Raw genomic sequence first — 18,761 nt, forward strand, 5'->3', positions numbered from 1 at the left:
ATCTTAAAGAGCTCATAGTACCTTACTACCCCACCAGAGCACTGCACTCCCAGAATGCAGGGTTACTTGTGGTTCCTAGAGTCTCCAAAAGTAGACTAGGAGCCAGAGCGTTCAGCTATCAAGCTCCTCTCCTGTGGAACCAGGTTCCAGTTTGGGTTCAGGAGGCAGACACCATCTCCACATTTAAAAGTAGGCTTAAGACTTTCCTCTTTGATAAAGCTTATAGTTAGGGCTGGCTCAGGTGAGCCCTGAACCATCCCTTAGTTATGCTGCTATAGGCCTAGACTGCCGGGGGATTTCCCATGATGCACTGAGCTCCTCTCTCCTCTACTTTCTCTCCCTCTGTATGCATCCTCATCCCATTATTGCATGTTACTAACACAACTTCTCCCCTTTCTGGTAGCCTTGTGCTTTCTCGTCTCTCTCCTCTCTCCTCCTATCACTTCCTGCAGGTGTTTCTGGCTCTGGAGCTGTGGAGTCTGGATCTGTGGTTGCGGGTCACCTGCTGCCCCCGTGTTCCTGCTCGACACCCTCTGCTGCAACGACTATTGTTACTAGTCCTATTGTTATTATTGTTATTATAATCATGAACATTACGACTGTTATCATTAACACTACTATAAATATCTGTACCATTTTTCATTTAGTCTATAGCAACATTACCTTCACTGTCTGTACCTCTGTGTGTGTATATTGTGTAGGCTGCCTCCCTCCCCCTCTCTCTCTCCTTCACCCCAACCGGTCGAGGCAGATGGCCGCCCACCCTGAGCCATGGTTCTGCTCGAGGTTTCTGCCTCTTAAAAGGAAGTTTTTCCTTGCCTCTGTCGCCTAGTGTTTGCTCTTGATGGGAACTGTTGGGCTTCTGTAAATAGCATCATAGAGTACGGTCTAGACCTGCTCTTTTATGAAAAGCGCTGTGAGAACAGTATATAACAACTTCCTGTTTGATGCCGAATCATCGATATTCTACACCACGCCACAGACACCCCATCAAATCTCACAGATAGCACAACTTTTCATTGTCAGTGTCTTAATATTGCAAAGCAAAAATCTGAAGTTTACTAGGAGGAGTTTGTTAAAGTACGTGCCCTGTAAAACGACAAAAATTATCATTAAATTAAAAATCTGCCTATTTGATTAGGGGCATCCCCACAGGCTTTTTTATCGGTCTGGACCTGATACATCTGGAACAAAAATTTCATACATTTTGGAGAAACGTGACCCGGGGCTGCTCTTTAGGGGGTGCAGGCAGGTCATTTTGCCACGCCCATGCACAAAAACATATGACACGTAAATTTACATTTTTACAATAAGTACAGAAAGACATGCACGCACCTATTACCTCCCATAATGTAGAGTTTTTCAAGGAGGAAAAGAGTGGTCATAAGGATATTCACTGATGTACAGTCAACTGTTGTTTTAACATTTTAGACTGTGAATTGTGTCCATTGTGTTCCCAGGATGTCGCCATTGCCCACACCAGATAATGTGCATCATCTAGCCTGACAGAATAGTACAGTTGAAGCGTACCAGTTTGTGGCATACACAGAAGTTATTTTGCACATTGTCAAACGATATATCAATAGATCATTGTGTGCAAATTCGAGATTTCACATTAGAGGTTACACATACAGCACACATATTTGTTGTGCTGCCTTCAGATATCTGCCTTAATGAGCTGGTCTTTCATAAAGTATTAATGCAGCTGTGGATAACAGATACTGGAAACAATTATCTGCATACACTAAAAGGCAAAGAAAATACCAGTTTAATCTGATGTAAAAGAAAACACAAATAAATGTCAAATAAAATTACTTTGTCTTAAACAGAAAAAAAAACTTTGCAGGTATGTATGAATAAATTGATACCACTGTGTCACATCTCTCTATCTCTTTTGCCATTTGCCTCTTCTATCCCACATTATACTTATGACTGTATGACATGACTTTTGGCCATCACTTCATGCCACCTTCTGGGTTACACTCAGCACATAACATTAATGTTTAACATGAGTGCAAACAGAGCCACTTCATAATTTCTTAAACTTCATTTACATAGAAAATAGTGATAAATTAGCTTTAAATCAAGTGCAGTTTTGAATGAGTGCTGAAATATTCAAATGTTGGTCAAAGAGCTAATGCAAAATTTGTGTTCGGTTGAAATTTAGCATTTCATTCTGTTGTAGCAACTGTGCTGTAGATTGAATGGCTTATCCGAACTGTCAGGCCTAATTTATTTTGAGAAGCCTGAGGCTCAATCAAGGAGCTATTCTAATTTCACATGAAGATAGAGTATAAGCCCAAAGCATGTGAAGGCTAAAAATGCAGCAAAGACACCGCAGAATGCCTTGTGTGTCTTCAAATGAACCAATCACTCACATCGACTGATGTTATTTCCCCCATCTCCTTCTTTCCGTGATGCTGTTAAGTCCTTGTTTGAAGGGGTCTGAAAGCTTCCCGCTTGAAGTTTACAAACAGCCATACAAATACAGAAATATTCATGGCACTCTGGCAATTTTTTCTCATTTACTAGCCCTTTGAGATTTATTACGGCTGGTTTCCATGGCAAGCAGATACCTTGCCACCAGGCAAACTCTCCTGGAAGAGTCCAGTATCATTCATCAGAAAACATCAACACAGGGCCATGGTACAATGACATCATCAGGCTATTGATCGGCTCCTCAGAGGCCCCTCTCACAGAATCACTTGATTTAGGGGCCAGTGACTTATTTTTAGTGTCACAGTAATGCTCAACATGAACTGATAAAATGACACAACCCTAGCAGATCCCAGAAGGATGAAAAGTTATATTAAATGGAAAATGATAGTTACCCAAGGACGATGATTCCTAGTGAAACTTGCCTGCCTTGCTAGTGGCATTTGAAAAGCTATTCAGTGGATATGTGTGGGTGTGAAATGCAGCTCTGATCACACTGCTTGATTTAATCCATTGTGAGGAGGCTGGCTCCACGGGGGCTGTAGGTGAGCCAATGCTTCAGACTGTCCACATGTTGAATTAAACACAGGGGGGTAATGAAACAGTATACGAGGACACAAGAATGATATCAGTCTATAACAGTGAGAAGGACGGAAAATGGATTCTGGATATGCTAGGAGGACGACTGTGCTTTACCCTACCACAGGGCGGCCCCCCAATAACAGTCCTGTGATTTTGGTGAACAGTCGACTAAACTGTTAGTTGATGAGAAGAGTCATAGTCAACGACAAAGTTGTCATTTATAGTTAATTACAGAAATAAAAACGTCCTCAAACTACCTTTGTGAGCTGCGCCTTGCTTGTTAGGGCTGGGATGAAAGTATCAGGGGACTTTAGTACCAGTGTTGGTGTTTCTTTACGCCACTAGCACATGTGGCTTTGGACTACCAGGAAGAGGTTTTCAAGCCGGCAACAGGGAATAAAAAACAAGATGATGTACAGCGTCTCCGGCCAGGTCTCTGACACCGGGGACGACGAAAACACGGCGAGTTCAGCGGGGACAGGAGTCAATTTGTAAGTAACGCTATACATCAGCCACTTTGTTGAAGTCTGAGAGTTTTTGTTCTTGTGAAGTAGCAAGTTATTTATTCCCACGTTTTGTGCAACAAGACTTGTGTAATGATGTACTGTGTTGTGTCTACTCATTGGTTGTTCCGAAAAATTTTGAATTGTTACCGCTTTTTTTGGGGTAGCAGTTGCTAAATCCATAAGGATTAGGCTGGGAACCGGAGGGTCGCTGGGTTGAATCCAGCTCAGACCTGAGTTACGGAGCGTGGACTGGTACCTGTAGAGGTGCCAGTTCACCTCCTGGGCACTGCCGAAGGAGGCCTTGGGCAAGCCCCTGAACCTCCAACTGCTCGGGGCGCCAAACTGACACTCTGACATCTCTCCGTGTGTTGCTATGGGTCCTGTTTGTGCATGTGTGTGTCTTTCGGACCTGTGTCTAAAAATAATAACAGAGTGAAAAGATTGAGTTTCCCCTTGCGGGATTAAATAAAGTATGTAAGTCTTCTTCTTCTTTTTCCATTAGCGTTTAACAGGTGGCTCACCTCGTGTCCCTTGTAAAACTTATATTTTTAAGGCTTATTATTAAGGTTTTGTATTTCTCTGTGATGTAGCACAGTGTTTACAATGTTACTGATAAAATCCTTTCTCAGCCCTTTAACGCAAACCATTTTCTGATACCCCCCAAAATATATATTTAAATAAATAGATTCAAGCTGATATCCAGGATTTTTACATATAAAAGAACATCCGTTAGATTCAAGCCCTTGCCAAACAAGTGCACACAATATTTATTAACATGCTCTCACTAAAACTGTGAGTAAAAATAGATACTACACACTCAATCAAAAGCCTAAAACATTCTTGATTCAACCCCCCACTATACATTGATTAGCAGCCACTACACAGCTTTTACATTCTCTGTGGGGGTTTATTAATCATGGATTGGAGGATGAGAGCTGCATGTATCTCGGGATTGTTAACATGAGGTCAGTCACAGCATTAGAGCGCAGAAAACACCAAAGGCACTGTTTGAGACACCGGACAAATGGCAGCTGAGCTGAGTGTTCCACGACGGATTTATGAAAACCTCGGCATGCTCAGACAGTTTATCATCTGAATAGCTAAGTCGTACCCTTCCCTCCCTCCCTTCACGTCCGCAATCCCTTTCCAACATATTCCTGCTCTTCTGCTTTGGTGGCATACATCCCTTCTTAAAGCTACGTTAGACTAACAGTGTGTTAAAGAAAGTAGCTTGTAATAGTTGCATGGAAACAAAGGAACATAGCTTCTATGATTTAAATAAAACTAAATAAGATACTAGAAACAACCTTATTAATAACAAAAGCTTTCCCACTGAGATTTGAGGCACATAAGTTAAATGAATATTCCTTGTCAGTGTGGTAAATAGGTAAATAATGATGGTGGCTGTTGCTCGCTTGAGTGGGAGGCTGCTGGACTACAGTCATACAGCATAGAAGCATCAGTAAACAGGACTGCTCTCAGCCTAGCCTAGATCAAACAGTTGGCAAATGGGTTAGTTATTTACAGACAACAATTAGTCAACACTATCTGGTGATTTAATCAAATATGTTTAAATGTCCTAAAGCAATGTCTGGACACTGTCTTGGGTCAATGATCCACTTGGGTGAGGAAGAATAAAGGAACATGACGGCTGACCCATCAATTTCAAAAGCAATTTATTTTAGAGGCACTGTGTTTATTTGTTGAAATTCTCCTAACATCCCGGTCCCAATGAAATGATTGGCTGGCCTACCTACCTGTCTACCTGCACGAGCTCTGCCCGTGCATTCAATGCGCATGAAAATGTGTTTTGGGGGAATGGCTTGGGATGTCTCTTGCTAGTTTTTCAGGAAATGTTGCAAAATTAGAAATATCTATAAAACAAAGGTTTCTTTAGTACAAAGTGACAAAATTCTAATCCAAAAACGCTTACATTGCATTTTGCATTGAGTGCATCTATAGAATCTTTGGTTTTGAATCCCAGGCTCGGTGTGTTGTTTTGGGTATGTGCCAATCTGGTCTGTAGGTTTGTCTTGGATTTTGCACCAAAAGACATATGCCTCCTTGTCAATGTCACAAATCTGCCCAATCAAAAGAGACATATGACATTCTACTGTAATAAGAAGGGGCCTAATTTCTAACTGTTGTGTACACACAAAACATAATAAAAGAGGCGTACTCCACTTCCCTTGTGATCTATGAAAACTTTCGCAACTAATTTTTTTTTCAATTATAAATAACTCGGACCCCTGCGTACGAACATTTTGGAGACGAGGGAAATTGATGACGCAGATGTCAAACGTTAATTACAGATCCACGTTATCATAAACATTCATTCCAGCAGTGTTATTTGTACTTGCGCTTGTAGTGAGCCATAACTATTACACAGTTTGAAAAGATATAAGCCAACTCAAATCTAAAATCAAAGTCCGCTCATTAATTCATCATATTCCACACCCCTGGAGCATAGAGGACAGGGCGGGCTGTAACTGATGAAATCGGTTGTAGAAATCCAAGATTACATCAAACAGCATTAAAGAATGGCAAAACAGAGCATTATTATATGTTCTTGTGTGTAAAAACGCTGCAGTGAACACAGTGGCGCGCACACACACACACACACTGCCTCCAGAGATGGAGACTCGAGTTTGAGACTCGGACTCAAGTTTTTTACATCGCACACACAGTGACTTCAGACTTGACTTGAAACTTGTCCTCACAAGACTTCAGACTTGATTCAGACTTGAGGTGCAGTATGTAGTAGTGAACGATGTTTATTTTTAGTCTGACCTATAACGTTACCTATAACCGGCCTACATAATACGTAGTATCAGCTGTGTGCGACCGCACGTGAGAGAGGACAACAAACATCGGCAGCGGCTGAGCCGTTCATCATAAACTTTGACTTTAAATCTTCATACAACAAGGCGCAAACAAAGAAGCGCTGAATGCAAAATAGGTTAGTAACCTGAGGTTAGTAAACATGTTTAGCTCAGCATTGGCCATCTAACATTAGCTGGCTTCTTGCTTTAGCTACGACCTACGGGACTTGACTTGGACTCTAGCTCAGTGACGTGGGACTTGACTTGGACTCATTTCATTTATACTGATTGAACTTTGTATTAAAAAATAATAATAATAATGGAATCAAGGGCAACTGGACTGGTTGAAGATACTAGAAGACATTTCATTTCTCATCCAAGAGGCTTCCTCAGTTCTGAATGACTGGTAGGGAAACTCAGCTATTTAACCTCTGTGGAGTCGTTAGCCAAGATGATCGATACCGCTGGTTCATTAGTGCTCCTGGCTGTTGTAACGACAGTCGTTATGGTCGTTAGAGCCACCTAAGGCCAAGTCTGAACAACCATCTTTGGCATCTTAACCTGAGGCTAAAAGTGAATGTTTATTTCTGGGAAGTGAAAGAGTGGCCTCTTTCAAATCCACCATCCTCTGTCTAAAATATGCACCTGGTGGTCCTCTATGTGCTGAACTGGGACCAGAATTAGGCAGACCAACCTGACGGTGGGCTATAACCACTCTGGGGTTTCTGGCAATTGGCTGTTACCAGCGGGAATTAGCCGACAGGTGTTTATTTGATGATGATCAACAATATATAATTTTTACCTTTCTGCCTAAAGCCCCTTTTGGAAATAACATAAATCTATTTAACATGCGGCATTATATTGTTTTTTAATCTATTCTAATTTAAATATATATATATATATATACACACTGTACAGCCTTGTGTTGTAGAATGATAAATAAATGTACCTTGAACCTTGATATCTGAGTAACTTAAATTAAAAATAACGATACATGGCATCCCACGCTATGTAGTGAATATGTGGGTGTGTTCAGACTAAGCCTTAAGTAAATGTTTCCTTTGTGTTATTCACACAAATTTAACCAACGACTGGGTTTATTTTGAACAGATTATGTACCGACAGTGTCATGTCTCTGTGTGTGTTTATGCAACAGCTTTGACAATGATAGATTTCAGACCTCACCAGGAACTCCAGTTACTTCTGTTAATTTATTCCAGTGCTGAAATATTTTTAACGCTCAGATGTGTCTCCGCCTCAAGCTAGCAAATTCAGATATGCTTGCAAACTTACAAATATTCATTCTTTATTCATTTCAGTCAGAACATACCTTTGGAATTCCGCATCCCAACCTACTTTGTTGGGTCCTGTCAGCTTTGGGAGGGGTTTGTTTTACATAAAGCAATGGGCCAGGTTTGGGTCTGGTTATTTCCAAATACATTACATTAGCTTGGAAAGCTAGGGGTCAGTAATGGAAATGAAGCAAAATGCCTTCAGGTTATTACTGTAGGCCGCTGCAGAGCCTGTAAATAAAGGGAGTGAAAACTTCGAAAAAATATTTAGTTGCATCAAAGCTTATCAGTGTGAGATATTTTTCTGTATATGTCCTTTGCCATAAAGCAGGGGTCCTCAGCTACTTTTGTTCAAAGGCCAGAATTTCTCTAAGCAGACAACGCAAAGAACGGACTTAAAAACAAACTCGTTTGCCAAGGAGGCTGGTTCAAATCTGTAAATGTAACTGTAACTGCGGGATCCAGCTCTGATTGGCAGGAAATATTAAACAACCGTTTTTTTATAATGTCTGCTGTTATGTATTTGCAACATTATTGTGCGTGTAACATAAAGAAACTATTATCAGGAAGTAATTGGTCTTTATCCATAATTATGTGAGCAGTCATAACCTTTTAAATACTTTAACCTTATTATTTGAAGCTTTGGCCATGTTTAACATGAACATCCAACATTGTAACACTGTAGATAAGTCATAAAATGTGGAAAAGTATAATAGGTCTCCTTTAATGTTACCTGGCTGAGAAGGTGGAGGTGTGCAGCCTGTCGGATGCGGCCCGCAGGCCACCAGTTGATGATCACTGGCATAAAACAATGACAGACAGGTTGACGGATGTGTGCACGCTCACATCACGCCACGTGATTTGTAGGTATAAAAGTTTCAAGCTGTTACCTCATGCTGCTATTTGGGGCCACAACTGGCAGAGATGCCTAGTTTAGCATCAAATTCTCCCCAAGGAGTGCTGAATTGTTGACAGAGAAACTGGCTTAAATGCAGTTATCTGTTGTTATCTGTGGTTCAATGCTCTGTCCATCTTCATGGTTGTAAATTGCCCACTAATGCTGCACTGTCATTATCCTCTTCACTCTCTCAAAATGTATATCATCTGTTCACTCATCTGTCTTTCTGTCAATCTCTGGGCTTATTCACATGCAACTGTATTGATCTTTCCATTACTAGAAGTTCTTTTTAGTCAGGGCATAACATGAGTGAAACTTAAGTACTATATGCAGCATTATGAGGGTAGTGTGGTTCCATCATCAGAAACACATGAAGCAATAACTTCACTTGCATCTATGACGTTGAACCTGACGACAGCGCAGTGCCACGGGTATCATCAGGATCCAAGTCGAAAAAGGACTCACGGACGGACTCGCATTGCTACCAAGAGTGAATTCAAGTAAGATGCTTGTGTCTGGGTAGAGGTAGGTTTTTTAACTATTGTAACCAGAGTTTCATTGTTTACCACGCTGCTGGACCTTTACTGGTGTTGTTTCTGACACTGTGTGAAGTCAATGACTGCGCTTTAAGAAGACCATGGTCCAATAACACGTCTGCTGAATGCAAGTTCACTGCCGTTTTCTGTGATATAATGTGGTAATTAATTTGTTTTGTTGTTTTTTCTGCGGCAATTAGGATTGAATGTATCTTTGTTTGTGTTGGACCAGCCTCTGCATGTACAGCAAATAACTGCACTTTATCAAGACCAAAGTCCTGTATCACAGCTGCCAAACACAACTTTGCCACTGCCAACTGTCCCGTGTGATACTTTGTCTTGCCGCGACAACTACGATCTGATATATCCTGCTTTGTGTGCTTTTGTCTCACCCCTTATTAACCCACAAACACACACCCACACGCCTTACACGCAACCCCACACATACACATTTGGAACCCACAGATTGTGTGTAACCATGTACAGGGTATTAAACAATTCATCTCACTCAGAGCTAAAGAATGGTGTAAAGCTCATTGGTGTTAGCAGGGTATGTTTTTACAATTTGAAGAAGCTTTCTCCATTCGTAGTAGGCTATGTTATATAAAGTCGCAAGAAATCATCTTCTGGATTTTTCCACTCGCGATTCCATTCACAGCAGAATGTGGAGGAGGCGTGTTGACGACGTAGCCAATCAGAACAAAACCACCCAGGTAGCTAATGACATCTGCGCTTTAATTGGTCCGCGCTCGTAAAATATCCACCATGCCCCGTCTTGTAACATAATAGATAACAGCTCTGTGTTTCTCTGCAAAATGCTGAAATGGGTTGCCAAATTAACATAATATACCTGGGTGGCAAGCGGAAATGTAAATGACAATGTATGGTTTTATAGGGAGTTATGTGCTGTTACGGTGATTCTCTCGTTCATGTTACAGTGAGGCAGAGCTACAGAGCCAGCCGTGCAAATGTTGCAAGATGGCAGGATGGCATGACTGTTAATGCGTCACAGAAATTATGGTAAAATGACCCCATCATGTTTTTTAAAGCTGCTATAATCATTATTTTTCTATTAACAATGGGTCAAACGTGATAAGGGTTGCTCATGCATACAAATCCATGGCAAATACATTTCTACATTTCCATTCAGCTGTATAGGAGCTGTTGTTTTTATGGTCCACAAATTTAGTGTTTGATTGACTCTCACTGCTCTTCTCGATGTAATTTCCAGACGCACCAAGCAACTGTACTCTTCCTGCTCAGCAGCAAATGACAAAGTTAGAAGCTGGTGTCACATCATAGAGTCATATTTAGCAGCTAACATTAAACAACCAGAGACTTTCCTAATGAGTTGGTAAAGACCAGAACAAAGCTAAAAGAGTGAACATTAGGTCACGTGGACATACGCTCCAAATGAATGCTAATATTGCATTCTTGATTTGTAAATGAGTCACTCCAACGAAGGTTAAAATCAAGGGCAACTGGATTTGGTTGAAGATACTGGAAGATTCTTCCAGTATCCAGTATAAGTATCTTCCAGATACTGGAAGTCCAGCCAAGTCCAGTTGCCCTTGATTTTAACCTTCGTTGGATAACTATGACCTGGATGACTGAGAATCTTGTGATTACAGCTTGTTCCTCTGGCCCTAAGTGGCCAAAAATCTATTAATGCAGGTTTAATAACATCTAATGCATAAATAATTTAAACCCTGTAAAGGATGTATAGAATTCAGCAAACAATAGTGACAGATTAATCTTTGCATGGCGTAGCATTAGCTAGTTATTGATATTATTTAACGTAAAGCTAATTTTACTTATTTGATTTTCACCACTCATGTTTATTCAGCTAAAAAAACAGACTAATCAAAAGTTATTCAATTCAATTCAATTCAGTTTTATTTATATAGCGCCAAATCACAACAACCCAAAAGTCATGCCATCTCTATTTTGCTGACCCCCTTTCTTTACGTTACGAACCAGGTACAATATGTATAAATGTGTCAAAGGTTTGTCAGGGTGCCCATACATCCATACAAGATATTCTTAATTTTTCTGACTTAAAGTTGAAAAATGTACCCAGGAAGCAGGGAATTAAATGTTCACACTTGCACAGGAGTTTACAGGCTTAAACCTAAATGTACAAAATTAAGCTGACAAGTATACACCTCAGTAGGCCTATACATGTTTGACACTACGTAATCCATCTAGACAACAGCTGCTATAAAAAAGGTTGGTGGAACTGAGGCTCACTATATAGTATGACACAGTAAACTGAATGCCAAATGTTGCCTTGGCTCTATTGTCAGTTGACCATGCACAAATTTAGGTAATCATACTTTTGTCACACTTAGGCAGTACAATACACAATACACATAAACTGGTATTTACTTTTTATAACTCTTGATTTTACATTTACACTTCTTCTTGCCCTTCTTTAAATTTATATACAGAAAAAAATTCCTCACTGACACCCAGTATCAAATATGCAGCATGAGTATCAGCTTGTTTCAACACATCATTGAAGCTACATGATACATATACCAAGTGAAACATTCAAACCCAAGATGCCATATTTTTACGGCTGCACCATTGCATCAATTGGAAATCATCTAGATGTCTAGTGCATTTTTTATATGTTTCTTCCTCATACTTCTGCCTGACATATTTGGTCAATTTTCAAACTTTGGGATCTCTGCTAGAATTTAAAGCCAACTATGCAGGTTTGAATAAAACTTGCAAAACAGCCTTGAATACAGTCCAATCAACATGGAGCCACTGGTGCCGCTTGAAAAGTTTAAATTGATCCTTGTTCCTTCCTATGGGGTCTCTGAGATCCTCCGAGTCCAGTCAGAAACTAGGCTACACTGAGTTCAAGGCTGGTCAAGGTAATTTCCTGGATAACACTGCCAGCTCTGTCATTTTTGGTGTCACACATATTAGAATTTATTGAGGACAGTCAGCTATTCGGGCTCATCATTTGAGAATGCTTTAGACTGTTGTCTCTTTTTCAAGCTTTGAATGTTTCATTTATTAACCCTGTCTCATGGTTAGGTTTTTTAAACAAAACTACTTGGTTAGGTTTAGGAAAACAGTTTGTTAAATATGAACATAAGTTGCGTAAGTTAAAATAAGTCAACATTAACTTCTGGTTTCACTTCTGGACTCGAACATCTGCTATCACAGATCTCTTATGTGATAGTATATGTTTAAACCATCCATTCGACCCAACCACTTTCTTGCGTAAAATTTTTTGCTCTTTATACTAGGCCATCTCTGCGCTATAAAAGTACAGCCTGGTATTGGCATACCAACAACACGCAAACCTGCCAAAATGTGGCATATGCACTACAAGCAGTTTCAAAGTCTAAAGTGAGAGCAGGCAGCATCAATCTACATCATGAGATCCTTGTGAGCATTGGTATTCTTTAGACCTACGAATAGTGCTGGGAGCAGTTCAAACCACAGGATTAAAAACATCATAAATATATGGAGCCAGGTCCAACGATTCCCTCTGACCAACTCATTGTTTCAAACTCATGCTGAAGGATTTTCCAGAAATGTCATGAGCTCATACGGTGTAATACACTTACCTCCATAATGAACTCTCAGTTACACTGTTGAGGTTGAAGTCAAATAGTTTGGTCAGCATCAAAATCACCTGCAGAACAAGACAAACATTGTATTCAGTACACAGGCTTATCAATGGAATGTCTGTTGAGCAGGATCAATAGCATCGATGCAAAATTGACAGAAGGGAAACAAACAGCATTCAGACAGCGATCATTTGATAAAGACCCTTGTGTCCATTATGGTGGAGGCATTGTAGGGACATGCACATGTCATGAAAGACAAAATATCAGATTGCTTTTTATCTGTCTGCTACTTGACTTCGTTACCTGGGCGGGTGGGTTTTTTTGTCTTTTATTAGGTAGCTTGATTAGACTGTGTAAGACGAGGTGTAAGAGTTTTGAAATATATTTGGCAGAATTCAATTCATTTCAATGCCAGGGATCTACACTCACATCACACTGTGAGCTTCTCAAAGCTCCAACTATATTTTGCCATGCATACTACCGTACATTGCATTGCTTCGTGTGATGCCTCTAATTGTTTCAAACTCATTACTTAATCATTTCAGATTGATCCTGAACACTCCCCTGTAAATATTCCTTATTCCACCCTCAAGGTGTATGGGATGAGGGAAAGTGGGTCAGCCAACGTCTTGAGGGAAAAACAGAGGCAGTAACATCACATTTCGCTCCGAGCATAAAAGAAGTAAAGCAGCACGGAAATTCACAATCTATTTACTTTGTGACTGGAGGTGTATTTGAAATGGATAAAACTCAGAAGAAGCAGAAGAGGCATAAAAATAAAATCTTCACAGGGAATGCTGCAGTTTCAGTTTAATATAGTCGTTTTTTAACACTTGTGTAGTGTTCTTACTTCTCTTGCTCATGAGTTATGTTTCATTTTGATAACACTGTGTGAAAATCCCCAGGGATATTTTGTGGTGACTTTCACAGTTATCAGATGACCTCGATGTATTGTGGGTAACCCGCGGCACAATGGTCAGGTGATATGGCGTGGGCGAAGAGGAGATGCTGGCAACGGAGAGATGTGTATTCACATAATGCATTGCTTGTGATGCACTGGTTCATCCTTATCTCCAACTTTGTTATCGGGGAAACGGCTGTATGTACAAGGCAGGCGATGCATGAAGATATTTCCCAGTGCTTGGACTAAAATAAACAGCCTGAGCACATACAATTTATATTTGTTGCCTTAAAGTTGTGTGTCACGCTCACGGTCAATATCCCACCGTTTCCCCTTGGCCTGGCTGCCTTTGGATACCTTCACTTCCTGTTATTGAGGCAGCAGCCAAGCCACTGTATGACTTGTGTGACTTTGTGAAACAGTTCCAACAGCATGGGGTTCCTGTGAGTACAAGCAGAACAGATGCACCTTGGGTAGCGAAATTACATTGCGAGGTTGGGGCTCCTGTGATCAAGCTTATTAAGTATGCGCCAACATCTGCAGCCCCCAAAACACTCAAAACGTGCAGTGCACTTGGTTAACCAGCGGCTGGCAGGGCTTTTGGAGTGTTGTTCAGGATGTGTTGTGGAAAATGGCCTACGGGACAAACAACAAGTAGTAAAAAGGTATTGATTATGAGAGATTCAGGAAGTAGCTGGACGGTTTTCAGCATGGGGAGGATTAGCCTGGGGAATGAATAACCTTAAATGTCCGGGCTAGACCTTTGCATGCTAATGACTGACCAAGTCCATTTAGCCGCCCAGCTGGAGGCTGAATTCACACTCTTACCACGCAGCTTCTCTCTTTCTCTGTATTCTCTCACTTTCTTTTTTACCCACTCCCCCTCCTTATTTTTCTCTCCCCTGTGTGTGTGTTTCTGTGAGAGGGAGAGAGAGAGGGAGGTGAAGGTGAGGTTAGTGGTACAATTATCTTTGTTGTATTGTTTTTAGCAGAGTCATGCTGCTGTGTGTGTGTGTGGGTTAGTGTATCTGTCCAGGTGAAGGTGAGAGAGGATCGGGTATGTTGTGTGTGAATATTTGTCTGTGTGCATGCTGCGAGAGGTAAGTCTCTGGCTCCAGATTCTGGATAAAGTCCTCTAAAAGGCTGAGGTATAAGCCGGGTGACTTGGCTTCATTAGTTAAAGGGCAGTGTGCGGACGGGCCCTTCTGTCTGCCACGCATGGAGACTACGTAGGCAGTCATCAGCCAGTGGCCCTGTCAGATGGGCTCCCACTGGAAAGTGCATATGCTCCATCACTGACCATGCCAATTAGGCCTGCAGGCTTCTCCTACTGTAAATACTACGATGAGGGAAGGTTTCCCTCCACCAGGGCTAGCAGAGGTGGAATATAGAAACACACACTATCACTTCTGACAGTTTGGAGCTGTGCAGAGGAGCATGAAGGCATCAGAAGGGATATAGCTGGTGGCCATATGTTACAGTTTGAGAATACAGATACAGTGATTAACAGACACTTTAAAACACTGCAGTTACATGCTTCATGCAGTTAGAATGCGGTCTTGTGTTTGCAAAAGAGTGTACTGTATCTGTGAGTTACAATGTTAATGTGTGTTTTGTTATGGAGGCTGCATTGACTAAAAGACAGACGAAGGCTTTGTATGTGCCCCAAACAACAACCAGAATGATATCCACTAATGAAACAGCCACAGTGTCAAAGACATCTAACATCACAGTAGCTTCAGGATCACCAGTCATCCCTGCCTGCTACAGTCAAGATAACAAGACGAACAAACAAGAAGAATGTTGTTTTCTTTTTCGTATGTTGCTTATAAAAAGTTTTAGCGCATTCAGGGGCAAAATCACAAAAAAATGGATCGCTGATAGCCCCCGTGCAATGGTTATCTGCCTCGTCTCAAGGTCCGATAGATATTGCACTAATAATATTACCGTGCAAACACGCCCATAAAGTGCAATCTTGACATTTTTTTGCAACTGTTAAATATTAATCAATTTTCTGTAGTTGTCCCAGAAATATTTGTTTTAGGTGTGCCGATATAGCATTTCACACGACATGGTAAAGCAACTTTTGAGTAAAAACAAAAAGTTAGAAATGCAGCTGCAAGAATGAAAGTTATCTGTTAACTCCCCCTGCTCTTTCATTCATTTCTATCTGCAGGATGTCTCTTGTTGTCCTATGACTCACTCATTTTGTCAGAGTGGGTGTTATTTGGGATGCTTTAAATGTGTGCTCTCCCTCATGCGTCTTGAGAGCTGTTCTCTCTACTCTGCTCTGTGCTGGACTGTTACGCGTCCTCTCTGTTTCTCACAGCAGTGTTTTTTTTTTGTTGTTGTTGTTTTCCAGTTAAATTTTCTTGTGATGAATATCAGGTATTCTACTGTCTGTGCCATCAATGCGAGTATGAGTTACTGGGATGCGCCATTTCTTTTCCTGGCTTCACGGCTGCCATGATTACTGAAAAGTCTGGGTGTAGCACGGAAGCACCAAGACACTATTTGCTTTGCTTGGCAGAGCAGTTAGGTGTGCATTTCACCTTGCTTTGAGAATTAGAGTTTATTTTTGTCTTATTTGTGCAGGTTTAGTCCCAGTCAGAGTACAGCAAAGACAATAGAGGAGCTAGTGTTGCATATAGTACGTCAGAATTGACAGCATACTGACAGCAGCCTCTCAAATCACAAAAGTAAACAATTCATACATCAATAAAAGTAAAAAAAAAAACACCTGGAAAACTACCAGGACTGGTAGAGGTGGGGTAAAATCTGTAAAAATAATTAGTTGGTGAGGGTGGGTGGATGGATAATTTAAGCTTTATGATTATTCAGGTATTGACCAAACCGATTTGTGCATCAAACAAATTCAGCTACTATAATCGTGCAAAACAGTGCAAACAGCTGCTGATGTCAAATTATTAGGCTGTAACATTAACCAGCACTTCATTTAGCACTAACCTGCTCTATTTTAGGTTGTCATATAGTAACAGTATAGTCCTGTGTTATGACTACATTTCAGAGCCTAATGCATTTTGTGAAGATTAGCATACAAATATTTCTCTGTTTACACTACTTGTGTGTCTGTATCTGTAAGGAGAGAGTGAAATTCAGCTTTAATAAAAGTATTTTTTGTTGGCTTATGTATTCCATTATATATCATTAATTTCTGTGACTGTGTTGCATAACTTTTATTGTGTTTAGGAGTGATTTTATTACGAATTACTTTAAATAAGCTCTATTAAAAGAAACAAAAAATCTGGACTTCACTAATTTCTAAACCTGGTTACGGCCCTGTGTATCTTGTGTTTCAGAAGGTGTAGTGCAGTGAAAAATCATGCAGCGGGAAGCCTGAGCTCCGGCTGAGGGTTCACAAACAACTGTGTCTGTGCAAGGCTTTAGGTGTTTAAAATATCTCCCCATTATTTCTTTTTAATCAAAAGTATGCCTTTGCTGCTAGCAAACACTGTTATCTCCTGTACTGTTTGGTAATTGTCCTTGGATGGAGGAGAGAAAATATCATCATGGATCAAAATACCCAAACACGCATATACAAACAACAATTACCATTTCCTGGGGCACAAGAAGGCAGAATAAACAAATATGAAATGCAGAGTATTAGCACACATTCTGAAGCTCCCAAAACAGGGAAATGTGCTGGGTTCATGTCCTGCAGGGCATTATGAACTATTTGTTTTTCTCACATCTCATTTTTTGTAATCACGTGAGACCTGATTTCTCCAGGGGACAGATCTTTTTGCACTGTTTCATTACTTGGGGGAAAAAAAGAAAATTATCCAAGCACAGAAAAGCGATACATATTCAGAGGAAGTTTCTTGCCACACAGATGCATTTAATGAAACTGTTTTGCTGTTTATTTTTAATCAATAAATTCATTCTATAATGAAAACTCAGAAAGGGAAAACACTGCAATACACACATATAATGATGTAAACACGTTTTTACCTGCCATCATTTCCAAGTACCTCAAACCCTCAGGCTCATGGGGGATCATTGAGCCAGGACCGCTCCTCTCTGTGGATTAGCCTGTCACATCTTCCTTTGGAAGATTCACCACTTGTGCTTATTGCTAATATAAAAGTGAAACATACCTGGGAAACGGGGTTTTCAGGTGCTTGTCAAATATCTAAAAATAATATGTTTTTATCTGGATCAAAATTGATCAAGACCTGTCATGGATACGTGTCCCAGGGAGGTTATATATGCTGTTGCATACCAATGTTTAGCGAAGTGGGCTGTTCATTAGTCAACGAATAATCAGTCTTCTGTGGCCTCATTTTGCCTGATTTCTCTCAGTCTTCATTAGAATGCACAGAAGCTGTAGAAAAGCATCATTTAAACATGCACCCACAATGTGGAATGGTTTATGCTATGCCATCAAATGATTAAAATCTAATTCCTTGAGATAACATAAAACATATACATTTTCTATTTTCGATTCCACTGGAGCACATTATTTTTGGACGTGTGATGTTTGCACAGATGCTCATAGAATACTGAGGAAGTTTTGAGCTTGTGTGACTATGTGCTATTTGATCCACACAGACCTGTCACCTTTGTTTTGTTTGTTTTTTGATGATGATGATGTGGACTTGATGTGGAAAATATTTTCCTTGATCTTAAGCTATTTGCTGCTGCTAATTGGTTGTTAACCCATTTTGCAACTTGTAGATTTTCTCATACAGTATCTTGGATGGATTCAGAGTATTGAAATTATTCCAATTAGGTAGCCGATCTTTCAAGTGGAGAGCTGCTAATGCATTGCAAGACATGAAAGGCTTAAGACATTAAGGGGATACTTACTGGTAATAGGCATTAAAAGTATGGAGGAGAAAGATTGAATGTACATAATGATTGCATATCATTAGATTGTTTTTTGTGATGTGACACTTTATGATATAGCTACAAGATCTCTTCATTTTCCATGTTGCTATGAATTATGTATATGAGAATAACTGTTGTTGCGTAAACATAGGGATGTACCATTATGTACATGCAAAAGTACATGTGAAATGTGTCTGTGTGTGTGTATATATATATATTTTTTTTTCCTCTACACTGGCAGAGGAATTCCTCCTTGACCAGAAAGCCTCTCCCAAACCAGGAAATACATTTGCTTTGCTTGTTTAACTTGTTAACTGTTAGACTGCCTTTCTCTACAGTGATGA

The 18,761-nt window shown here is 40.3% G+C and overlaps 1 protein-coding gene across 10 annotated transcripts in view; it reads right to left on the reverse strand.

Annotated features, from left to right (window-relative positions):
• Nucleotides 1-18,761, reverse strand: part of LOC123969194 (VPS10 domain-containing receptor SorCS1) — a 171,478-nt gene that overhangs the window by 79,219 nt on the left and 73,498 nt on the right. For all 10 annotated transcript variants that reach the window (XR_006824669.1, XR_006824670.1, XR_006824672.1 and 7 more), the window contains exon 2: nt 12,663-12,730. Coding sequence is in view for 6 of the 10 variants with exons in the window: in XM_046046340.1 (XP_045902296.1) it covers nt 12,663-12,730 (68 nt within the window). In the remaining 4 variants the exon portion in view is untranslated. The remainder of the gene's footprint in view (nt 1-12,662; nt 12,731-18,761) is intronic.

The sequence above is a fragment of the Micropterus dolomieu genome, linkage group LG04 (genome assembly GCF_021292245.1).
Source record: "Micropterus dolomieu isolate WLL.071019.BEF.003 ecotype Adirondacks linkage group LG04, ASM2129224v1, whole genome shotgun sequence".
Taxonomy (NCBI): domain Eukaryota; kingdom Metazoa; phylum Chordata; class Actinopteri; order Centrarchiformes; family Centrarchidae; genus Micropterus; species Micropterus dolomieu.